This window comes from Anoplopoma fimbria, chromosome 6 (genome assembly GCF_027596085.1).
Source record: "Anoplopoma fimbria isolate UVic2021 breed Golden Eagle Sablefish chromosome 6, Afim_UVic_2022, whole genome shotgun sequence".
NCBI classification, from domain to species: domain Eukaryota; kingdom Metazoa; phylum Chordata; class Actinopteri; order Perciformes; family Anoplopomatidae; genus Anoplopoma; species Anoplopoma fimbria.
This window is the reverse complement of record NC_072454.1, coordinates 16192913-16205918: the sequence shown is the minus strand read 5'-3', so window position 1 is coordinate 16205918 and position 13006 is coordinate 16192913. Positions and strand designations below refer to the sequence as shown.

The 13006-nt window shown below is 37.4% G+C and overlaps 1 protein-coding gene across 1 annotated transcript in view; it reads right to left on the bottom strand.

Annotated features, from left to right (window-relative positions):
• LOC129091898 (neurexin-1a-like) overlaps positions 1–5317 on the bottom strand; it is a 237884-nt gene extending 232567 nt beyond the window's left edge. Inside the window, 1 exon segment of the mRNA XM_054599581.1 lies at positions 4489–5317. Within this exon segment, the coding sequence (XP_054455556.1) occupies positions 4489–5317 (829 nt within the window).
• Between the last annotated feature and the right edge of the window lie 7689 nt (positions 5318–13006).

Genomic DNA, 13006 nt, shown 5'->3' with positions numbered 1-13006 from the left:
GTAATTAAATGAATTGGTCAACAACATTCTAAATTAATGCAAATGTTGATTTGTGTCTGCTGGATGACATAGGAAACTGTTTGACTATTTGCCATAACAACTTAATATGATATAGATGTATAAAAAAAGTATCAATGTTGTGTTTACAGGTTGATACGCTGCCAAAAAGTGGCCAATTTATTTCATAACTGCTTTTGGTGTAGAAAAAGATCCACTATGGCCAGAACCACTATACTTGTCACAGCAACTGGCTAACTGTAAAACATGTAAACTTATTTAGATGATCCCACTACCTCTCACAAAAACCCTATAAACTAATTGTGCCTCATTCACAAGCATTTCTTTAGAAGAAATTTCTTCTTGAAACAAAGCTGCAAGTTTTCACAAATATTCTGACATTCATCCTTATTTGGGATTTGGTTCTTATCTACTTACGTTAAAAGCATTTCATTTTCCAAACAACATGCGTACATTTTTATTTTAATAAATGTTATATTGACCAAAAAAGGTCTAGGCTGAATCTTAAGCTCATTATATCTACCTAATAAGCAACCCTTTCACGACCAAGTATTAAAAGAAAATGAACAGAAGCAAAATCAAATAATTACAAAGTTCTACATGTATCATGCTAAATAATAATTTTACCTCAATTTTATATGTGTTTACCACCTTCTTTTATTTTAACATGTTTTTTATTTGCAAAGTGAACTACATATTTCTATTTTCTTGTTTTAAACATAGCTATTACCCTAAATTTATACAGGCTCACTCTGATTATAATGGGACATTATCTTTGAAGTTTTAAGATCAAGTAGATTGCAAAATTGAGAGCATGCAAGTTAATAAATTGTGCAATGGTCGTTTTTTAATAATGCGACAATTCATATAGCTCCCTTCTGCACTATAACAATTGGATAAGTTTTGGTTTTGGTTTTGTTTCTCCATAGCTCCACACAGTAGTAAGTGTATTAAACTACAAAAGATCAACTAGGTATAAATATAGAGTTTAAAATAAATATAGTGAATACATATTCAACTTTCTATAGTATTGTAATGTTTATATACATTTTTGTTTTTACATTATGTAATGTAATAATGTAATTCTCTCTTCAATATTTGTGTGTGCACATTACCCTGCAGTCTCATGCTCTTTTATGGGGATTGGTATGCTAATAAGGATAAACGGGCACAGGCACATGCCTTCAATTTAGGAGGTCAATGGGATTCATCATTTTAAGAACACAGATACCAACATTTCTGCGACTTTTCTTGGATTCTTTTTCCAAGAACAAATTTTAGAATAATTTTAGGAAGATATAGGTGAATGAGGCCCATTGTTATATGTATATCAATAGTTTGTGAGAAATCAATGTAACTCTAAATGAGTGCCTGCTTGTATGTTTTGTGTATTTCCATCAGGCAGAGTAAAAGCATGACTGAGAGAAGGGTTAAAGTCCCCCACTGTGCTTTTTGGCTCTGTGGAGTGACGGCAGCAGACGTCTCTACTGACATAATGCCGGCTTGTCTGAGAGGCTTCTGTTGTGTAATCTTTTGGATCTAATAATTTCAGTTTTGTAACCTGTAGTTTCTCTTCCATGCTTTGACGTGGTTTAACTCAGGCGAGGTATATAATAAGCGGCAGATGTACAACTATCCTTAAAGACCTTCAGTATGAGTTTAACATGCTGCTCTCTTTCTGAGTGTTTTTCTCACCCACCATCTTGGAACTTGCAAAAAGAGCTTTTTCAGGAGACCTGCTAAATTTGGAAACAGTCACTCCTTTGTCACTGTCACTGCAGCACCTAAAATAAGGACGAACTGTGTATTATTCAGGGTACTAGGTGTTTTTGTTAAGTGTTTTGGGCCATTACAGTTGGTAAGGACACACTTACTTTATGCATCAATATTTGTTTGAGATTAATTTGCCAGAACAGGTCCAGAGTCCATCCCATCAAACTTCAAATCATTAAGCTAGTCCATGAGCCAACCAACTCCTCTATATGTGTGCATATAGACACGCTACATGTAAAGTTATTAGACCATATTTTTTTATTGTTGTTATCATATAGTAGCTTTCATCTTCATGAACTATAATGGATGTGGTCCCCATTACCATGGTATATTTGTTACATTGACCTCTTTAAACAATGACTACTTATTGTGAATGCATCACAAAGCAGATATCTTTTACATCTTTCATCTTACCACTGCAATAACATAACCAATTAGTTATTTCATGGCCATACATTTATTAACATCAGAAGCTGACCATGGTTTTTATTTTCTGGTGTGAGAATGACGTTTCATATGTTTTCTTGACTGATGAAACACACTCACACATAAGAAACATACAGCACATACTAATTTCATTTTCAAAGTATAATTTAATTTAGAGGCACCCAAAATGTGAGCCTGAACACTGAAAAAAACAAACATTATTGGTCAACAGCTTCCTGATATACGTTTTATTATCATTAACATATTAAGGGAATGCTTGTTTTTAATCTTTTGAAACCAGTGTTTTTGTTGTTTTTGTTGTTCAAATATTTGTATTTGCATTAATATATCTCCGAAACAAACCTTTTGAATTATCTGTACTGAAACCCTCTTCCAGTATTCTTGAGTGACAGGTAGATCCTGAATAGTCATAGTTCATAAAGCTAATTTGTTTTGACTCAACTCGTCTCAGACAAATCAAATAGTCAAATAGTAAGTTGAGTTTTAGTAAGTAAGAAGGCACTCTTAAATCTTGTGGCAATAAAAATAGCTAAAGTGTAATCAACTAATGTACTGTCAAATGCAAACTGATCTCTTACTGTGAACTAAGTGAAAGGTTGGCAAGTCTTTTAGAATATACGCCAAATGTGGAGAGACAGTTATCGTCCAATTACTTTTAAACACAAAACACATTTATAAGTGCTGATGTGTTACTTTCAGTAATTTACACAATGGAACACAGCATGTTAGTGCAATAAATAATGGCACTATTATCGTAAAATATTTGTGATTATACACTGTACTTGAAAAGAGCAAGAAAGAAAACAACAATACTGTTTGTGTGGCACGTCCAATTATATTTACTGCCACGGTTAATTTTTGATCTAGATTTATTCTGGGTGCTTTGATGCAGTGTGGCTATACAGCCCTGCTATTTCTCACTGACGTGCAGTGGTTTAAATAAACAAATACTTAATGCTGCCCAACACTGAAAGCCTGTTAGTGAACTACAGCAACAATCATTCACTCTGTCAGTGCATGACGTTTGTAAAAGACCCTCCCGCTGCATTAACACCATCAGCCAAACATGCAATACAGCAACAAATAAAACACAGCCTACACAGTGTGTAGAGGACATTCTAATTAGGGATATTTCATATTTGCCTCAATGACTAATGACAATCAGATGGGAATATGTAAGTTATCCAACACTGGCCTAATGAGCTTATTGTTAATACAAAATTGATGTGCTTGAATAAAAATACATGGGCCTTTTGAAATGAAATGGCCTATATAGAAACTGGAGAGTAGATTTTTAAAGATAACACACATACACTCACACCCCTCCCCCATCGGCAGTGACCAACAAACCTGCTCTTCCCCACCACAGCAGTACACTGCCAACCTGTGGGAAGCGCCACACTCAATCACGCAATGCCCTGAATGCTGATGCATTTTCATTCGGAAAAAACTCTAGGGATAAAAACTGATATTTTGATCACAATATTTGGCCCGAAAGAGTGACACTATTCTCATTACCTTAAAGAACCCCATGTTCTCTTTTTTGTATTGATTAGCTGGGTCTCTGGCTCTTTTCTTCTCCTGCATTACGTAGCTGATTGTTTTATCTGTTGGATTTATTCAATCAATAAGGATACAATTTTGGAGGGATGTCTCAATCATGCTACAGTTTGTAAAAAATGATATGATGATGAAAGATCATAATGTGGCGAGCTTAAAGTATCAATGTATAATTAATGTAAGCAACTGACAAAAAAATCTCCCCCAGTAAATATTTTCATTCTCTTCTGTTGCCAATTATTCAAATCTATTGGTTGCTTTTTATGCTGAATGTAGTCAGTGACATCATTCGTGTTTACGCCATCTGACTCTTCGATGATTACTCCTGCACTTGCTTTTGAGGTAAGCCATTGGAGATGATGTTTCATAGGTCAACCAATCCCCATGGACCTGTTTTATGAGAATGGAAGACACCTTTGGGGAAGGAGAACACCTGCAAGTTTTGCTAATGAGGCCTTGCAGGAGACTCACTCATTACAAACAACTGTATTGCAGATCAACGACAAACATATGTTAAGACTTAAACAAGCAAAGCCAAATAGAGGACGGGGATGCATTTCTTTAGGACTGATGGTAATTACATAAGAGTACTTGAATTTGTTTAAATCCGTCCATGCTGCGGCTGACTTGAAAGGCTACAGTAGACATGTTAAAACGACCGTATGTCTGAACTGAATCCAAATGTCTTACCTTCACTGCAGTCCTTTCCTTGGAACCTCGTCTGAGAGCAGTTACATGTTGGTTCATTGTTAATTATACTGCAGACTCCTCCATTTAAGCAGTTGTTGGCTGAACCGCAGAGGTCCTTTAAGACTCCTTCACTGTTGATCATGACAGACTCCGTGTTGTTGACCTTTATGTCAGTTATCCATCCAGTAAAAGGTAACTGATCCTTCACTGCAGCTGATGTAAGTCGTAACGCCACGGATCGTAATTCCGGTGGTATTCCACCAACAAACAAATGGCTGAAAACAGTCATATCCCGTCTTTTTGACTTCACCTCCACCCATTTCGTCTCATTGTCCACCGTTAGGGTTGTGTTCTTAAAGTTTCTCCTTATTGTGACTGCGTGCCATTGGCTGTCGTTGACCGCCGTGTCAGACACAACGGTCGCTGGCTCGGCACAGAATATCGAGAAACGGAGGCTGAGTTTACCATTAAGTATGAGAAGTTCTAGAAAGTCACAGAATCCCTCATCGTCGAAGTAAACTAGCAGCCCGTGGGAACTCTTTGTTTTCATATTGAAGCTCATTTCACTTTCGCAACATGCATTCCACACTGGAAATCTAGCCCACTGACCCTCAGCACCTGTTAACTCTAGACAGGTGCCAATCTCTACAAAGCAACAAAAAAGCAGTCCAACCCATATGATATGGGCCCCATGTGGCTTTTGTAAAACCATTGTGTTATCAAAAAATCTATGCAGGTGGACAGAGACTTTTAGGGCTGAATTTATTTATCTGAATCTTTGCTTAAGCAAGAAATAAATTTGGTTGACTGTGAGAGAGTAGACTGGCATGTAAGTGACTGTCTACATGGATAAACAATTGTGAACTGATGCATTGTAATTTAAAAAAAATTAAATTCTATAATCTAGTTGCGCAGCAACAGGCTTTGCCAACAATTATTTCCTGGAACAAATACCATTACCTCATACTGTCCATGTAGGCCACTGGCCAAACTTCTCACTGTTTGCTCCCAAATAGTTTGAACTGTTTCAAGGCCCTTTCTGCCATGGCTATTTAGAGCAAAGTGACAGGGATTCAAATATCCATTGGGCACACTTGATCTAATTTATGTAATTACGGAACAGTCCCTTCTGGTGCCAGTTAGTGTGTGCACGGTTTCACTTGAGTTAAAATGGCAGCTTTAATCTTCACGTTCATGCCAACATTCTTTGGCGGGTAACCGGAAGCTTTGCTTGGGGCTTTTCACATAGTCATCCTCGGTAGCAAAGAGAAAAAAAATCCCATATGGACGGCACGTTGGCTGATAAACTCAGCAAAAGGCGCAGTCTGTCTGTCAAGGCCGTCAGCAGTCCCAAAGCTTTCTGCAAAACAAAAGCACATTTAATACAGTACAAGTGTTTTTACCCTATCCATTCCCAAATCCACTTTGGCCAAAGCCTCAATCAAAATCAGAGTTAATACTATGATTGAGGCTGAAGCACAGCCAATCAAACATTTATATCCAGAGAGGCCTTTGTTGCAACAACCATGAGCCATATCAATAGATGAATATCAGCAAGGCTTTCCAGGAAGCATACAGCAGCACTGGACAGTCAGCATCCAGGCATGACTTCATCTTGTGTTGACACCATGTCTTTTTTTTTAACACGCAAAAAAACAGCGCACAATCATGAGAGGAAAAAAAAAACACAACAGTAAAGAATGATATAGCCTGCATCATTATGATCGCTTGTCTAAAAACAATTACGGCGAGCGATCTCAGTCACACCAAAGTAAAAAAAAAAAAAAAAAGGAAACAGCTGATTTACAACTCTCGTTATTTTTATTTTTTTTAAGGAATATTACTTTTGCTTTCACTCGTAACTTCTGCAGCCGCCAATGACCATTGTCAGCGGCATTCCGATATACAGTAGCCTATTCACTGGCCTGTCCTCTCTTGAAGACCCACCATGAGGAAAAAGTGCGTCATTTGATTCACAATGGTTGGTTTGTGTAAGACGAACCAGTCGGGTTGCCACTGGGTCTCAGTCAGACCCCCCCCAAAAAAATAAAATGTGCTCCTCATATTATTTGCCTCGTCACTATGTTTCGGACTATGAAACGGATTCTGATTGTCCTTGCAAACACTACACGCGTTCAATATTGAACTGCAGAAAAAGACGACAACCTCATTTTCGCAATTAGTTTGCATTTCAAAGAAGAAGAAAAAAAAATGTAGCTCGGGTTGACTTGGGCACCGCACTTGAAACAAACGGAAACATCCTCTCCAGAAAACAGCAAACGCGATGCATATCATTGGCAGTATATAAGGATCATCATGCTTAATAATATATGTTGTAATCCTAACCAAAAGCATGCGTTTCACAGGCAATTCTTTTTTCCCCCAAAACAGGACATCGATAATATGTCCCATACCGTAACATCTTGCCCTGGATGAGAGCAGCAAAGGACGCACTATAACAACAACACTATATGTATGCTCACGTCGCTCTCTCAATAATAATAATCCTTACAAAAAAAAACAAGATGAGACATTATTATTATTTTTTTTACCTTCGCGCGTACACCTTTACTTCTACGGGACCCTAAATAGTTGGCACAAGATGGGGGGGTTGGGGGGAAAAAAAAAATGCGATTTCATGGAAAACACCTGCACGGGCTGAGCTCCTGTAAATCCCCACTGTCCGTATATTTTCAGTCTTAAATCCACTCTAGCGAAACCTTCACATCAAGATCTGCTTTCAAGTGAATCGCAGCATCAGAGAGAGAAAGAGAGAGAGAGAGAGAGAGAGAGAGAGAGAGAGAGAGAGAGGGACGAGTCCACTTACTCTCTAACTCCACTAAAAACCGTAAACATGCTTAGTGGTTAAATACATTACCTTTAATAATTCCGTCCTCCAAGTTTGTTCTCCGACTAGAAAAGAAAACAAATACACTAACTGAAGAGAAAGATGGAACCGCCGGATCGAGTGGGTCGGGAGAGCGGGACAAAAATCCAGTTATCTTTGTGGAAGAGAAGGTGCAATCTGGTTTCCCTGTTGAGCTTATCCAGCGACTGTCAGGAGCCACAGACAGAGCGTATCACGTGTCTCTCGGTGATGTCTGCCGGGGAGGGGCTGAATGCAGCACCTCGGACAGCGCCTCTGCCTCCATAAGCATCCATCCACGGACATTTATGGCATAGGCAACTCTTATAGATAAGGCTTGAAAAACTGCTGCGATTGATTCATCGATCGCACTAGAGACACCAAAAAGGCTGGGAAGCAAGTCAGAGATGGTTAAGGTGGAGAGAACAGGGAAGTAGTATTTACACCAAACTACCACATCTTATATTTCAATGTGTTGTTTGCCATCCGAAAACATTCATTCTTTTAAGTTATTGCAACCGACCAGAGGCACTTAGGAAAATGAAAATAAACCACCAAGAGTTGTCAGTTTAGGGGTTATTATGAGATCTAGCCGAATGATTAAATACTAAGGGGGGGTTAATGCAACTTTTCGAAGTAGTACTCTATTTTTTCATGGCTTGTGTATGGTACATTGGATTTTTATTACCTTGTCCAGCATCTCTAAGGAGGCTCTGTGTTTTATACTGTATGAATGATAAAATAAACAACCTTTTAGCACAGACTGTATAGCACAGCCTGTGTCAAATCTGTGTTGGGGGGGGGGGGGGGGGCATATGAATGCATATTGGTTTTCATAATGAACACTGGTGTATTAATCCAATAAGTACTACTAAGAGTTTTCATCACAGATGCCCTCAATCACTGTAATTAGTAAAAAAAATAATCAACTGCTAGCTGCGTACATTAATAATCTGCTACCCTCCAGTAACTACTTTAGAGTTGGAACAATTAGCAAACTACATTTATTAGCTCGGTGGTGGGCGCATCTTTGGTCTTTAGTAAGCCTTGATATTGCATTCTGCATTTTGTCAGACATATGCAGTCAAACAACCACATTTGTCATTGGCTGCTATTAAAACACTGTAAAAATGGAAGATAATGATTTAAATATTGCATCTGTTTTTTAAACGTCTCCAGGTTTTATCCATTTATAACTTATCATGATGCATGTTTCAATCACACAAGGTGGGCCCTGCACCAGAAGACTCATGTCTGGTGCAATTGTGGTGCAATTGGTCTTTCAATTCAGTTGCCTTGCGTGTTTCATGTGACCGATAATCTGACACATTTAAAACAAAAAGCAAGCACAGTGAGACAATTGCATTGTTCTCAGGTATATATATTATCAGATATTCAAAAATATTTTTTTATCTACGTCTGAAGAGTTAAAATAAATGTTTAATTTAGACAGGCTACATATGAATATTATTGGGGTTTAACGGTTCTCAACTCGCACCAACCTTATATTTGTCTTGAGGGAATACTTCATCTATAAAATGACCATTTGTATATCATTCACTCGACGCGTGTTTTAATTTGAATTCTTGAATCTCATGTCTCCACGATGAACGGAGAATCAGAAAACGGATGAACTGAAGTATAGAGGCCAGGTTAAAAAAAAAAGCACAACTACATAAGACATCACAAAAGAAATCACTTTGCAAATCACTCTCACAACTCTTGCAGTATAAGTCTTGTATGCTCACAACTTCCCAAACAACTTTTAAGACTACTAATTAATGCACGGACTAGCAGACTGACTGAATATTACTGCTTCGTTCACTTTACAAGTAAAAACCTAGAAATCATAACCAAATAGGGTTTGTCTTTAGGACGATTCAGGGCATAAGAAAAAAAAAGTTTACAGAGTTGCTTGTATGCTTGGCTAACACAGAGATAGTGCATTCAAGTTTAATAGAGGTCTAGACTTTCTAGGCTCATACCAGGGTAAGATAAGGCAGCTTCTCGTTCATACATAAGTAATCTCTCACTTTCCAAAGTAATCCAAGTCAAAAGTTTAGGTAGGTAGATATTTTAGGTAGGTACATGACAATAGCTTGCTCCTCCTCCTTTCTTGCTGTAGACCAGTATAAACACATCTTGGTCAAGTGTCTCTACTGAATTAACAGAGATGAAATCCATATTGATCTTCTCATCAGTAGGTCAATCATGTTAATCAAATATATATATATATACAGTATATATATATCCAAATGTTGGAGTAGACTTTTCTAACACAAAAACAGAGGTAATGGAGGACTGCATTTTTTTAAATACTTCTGAAAATTACAATTTTTACAGGCGTGCCACAACATACATTGGGCTAGATGCATATCTTTTGACCATCAATGTATAGAGTAGTAGTCCCTTATAGTCGAAGGACTTATTCATTTGACAACCGCATGACCTCCAACTCTGCTGTAGTTTCTTTGTGGTGCAACCACAGAAACGTTTGGAAATGCATATGACTATGAACTAAATGTTCTCCGGTCGCCATTCAGAACAATAATGTATCAGCAAATATGTGAATTTGGTAACTGTGGCATCACACAAGCGTTCTAGCTGCACTCTGGAGGTCAAAATGAGGATTAAACAAAGGTGGGTGTGTTTGTATGTGATAACTTACCCACCTCCTCATTAAAACATTATTAGTGGGAACACTCTGACATCCACCATAGCTTCATAATATTGGGGTAAAACATGTCTCTTTCCTGTACTCTGTTTCTAAACAACCATCATTTAATGATTGAAGAGGTTTTCATTTTTACTTTACAAGAGAAAAGGGTTTTAAAATGAAAACTAATGCCAATGTAGTTTTTTTTTGTGAGTTTCACGTTAATCCTAGTCCAAACATGTCAATTATCGGAAAGGTAGACTGGAAGCACACAATTGGGAGTAAATATTTTTTATTTGACCGACACAATCATATGTATTACTTGAGGAAAATGTATTGTTGAGTGTTGAAAAACCAATGTAATAGACCTTAGTATTATTGAACTGTTTTTTACTGGACCAGAGGAACATAGTACCTTAAGCAATATTCTCCCAAGCCAATTTATTTTTTCCCAGACTAATTTAAGGAGCTGTATATTTACTCATAGCAATTCTGAACCTCCTGCACAAGGACATTACTTTTCTCTTGGTTGGAGGTTTTCCAGCGGATAAAGTGTTCTCCTTCATGTCAACATCACCTCACCTCAGTATTCTGCTACAATAAAAAAGATATATAATTGTATTGTAACTGCATTTTATTTCCCAGGATACTTATTTTTATGTGTGCGGGAATCAATTTACTACAACATGTATGTGACTTTTGAATGAACATCTTTAAATGTAATGAATATATATACATATATTTTTCTTTCCCTTTTAATCCCCTGTTGAATAAAGCTTACTAATTAATTCATTTAATCGGCTTGGTCTCATTGAGGTGAGGTTGTGGCAGAAGAGTGTGTTTCAGAGTTGGCTGTAGGTAGAGAGACAAGGTGGCTCAGCCAGACAGCAGACACAGCTGCATGTTATCAGGCTGATTAGCAGCCATGTGCTTATTTTTTATTTTTTTTGCAGTGAGGCTTCTAATATAAGACACACATAAAACTGACAAAAACAAGACGAGCTGGCAAACATGGACCTACAGTATAGTTCAGTATCATACTCTATACTACAGGTCCATGTCATCTAGTCTGCCTGTCTGTGCCATTAGCCATTAGTTTGCATTTCAGTGTATCTGTAGTGCCAGTATGACTTTACCATTTTAAGAAAACTGGCCTATAGGCCCTTCACACCAGGGGTCTCATTAATACAATTGTTTATTTATAACTAGAATTTAAATACCTATTTTGATAACATCATCATCTATCATAGCTCCACCTACTGCTTTAGGCCTAATCAGGCAGGGTAACTGATGGGCTCATTTATAAAACAGTTCATAGGATCCACATTAAATGTTTGCGTACTTTCAAACGAGGAATGCACGTACGTTAAAACATATTCAGAAATCCCAAATCAACCTGTAAATGTGGGCAGCTGGTTCAGCCTCATATCCCGCTCTCAACACGCCCACACAATTTATTTATTTACCTATATTTTCTTATGGCAATATGATGAGGACTGATAATGAGGATCTGTAGTAATCATACGAGAGCTATCGCTGGCTTTATTTCCACACTTACGCTAATTTACACAAATGTTATGTGCAGTTAATGAAGATTTGCCAGCTTAGGTGACGGGAGAAGGTGTGTCAAAGTCACCGCGGCTACTCCTCTGCACCAGAGAGCTCTAACACTTGCTTCAGATAGCCGTTTAGAGTTTGTTTTAGTTCAGTATGCTGTATCTGTCCCTATGGAATTAACCATTAATTAACTAATACAGTTGTGTTCACTACAGACACAGTCCAGTCACCTGTCAACCAGTCATTGTGGACATCGTGAGGAAATTATACATTAAACATGATGTCATCCATAGCAACAGTGGTCAACCCCGCTTCTTCTCATAGCCAAGGAGTTCTTGCAGTTCTTTAGTAAAAGTTGCTGTCGGCAGCTTTATGAAATGTCTTGAAGTCACAAAATCAGAGGGGAAATAAAAGTACTGTGGCCCAAAATATTATGACTTTCTTGATTTACATTTCATAGACACAAAAAAATATGCTTAATTAAATACAACCAGAAAAGGCTCTACTGAATGGCTTCTGTCATGGGCGCTTTGTCAGCTAATGTCATAAGCTATAAGCAATAGTCACACAAACGTTTTTTATGCACTGGTTGACACTGTTACATTTCAATCCAGTTTGACATTGAAATCCAGTTTGTCCTCCCTCTTGAATTATTTAAACCTGAAATATTGTCTTATTACATAACAGTGGGGACACGCTGGGCAAGGACTCATTTAATAAAAAGACAAAAATTGTCTTTTAAGTAAATATGTACACCATATATGAATCCTCGTCCCTTTATAGTAGCCACATTTATTTAATTGGACTTTCACCACTCACCAGCTGAGACCATATATCTCTCCCTATTGAACGCATCTGTATCCCCCAGATTAAAGCTGATTGAATTTAGAAATCTGTATCATTAAAGTTATTAGATTAGGAGAGAGGGAAAAGGACATCGCAACTGTGAATTTCATTTCAGAGGAATTAATGAAACGTAGGATTGTGGACCACAAAGACATGGTCATACGTCCAGCCTGAATGAGCTTACTGATTGTATTGACTCATACATAATGACCCTACTGAAGATGCATGAGAAAGGCATTAACATGCCAAAAATCTGATTAAAACCTGGTTTTCAAAGCCTGAGAAAACAATCTGAAACAAATTGCTACACTCTTTATTGACATAAACTCCAGGGATTTTTTAATTAAATGATATTTGACCCTTACTATTTTTTTTCACAGTATTTGCATTTATTTATTTTGTATAATAGTTTTTCATCGCATTTAGGTTATCCTTGCTTGAAATCACCAAAGTATAGAACTATGAACAAGTTGGTTTTATTAACCAGACAGATTGTTTGGCTTGAAGACTGACTCAAGGGTTTCCTTTTCATATGTCATTTTATTCTATTCAAATTTAGATAAAATGCCTTGATTTAAACCATTGTTTCAATC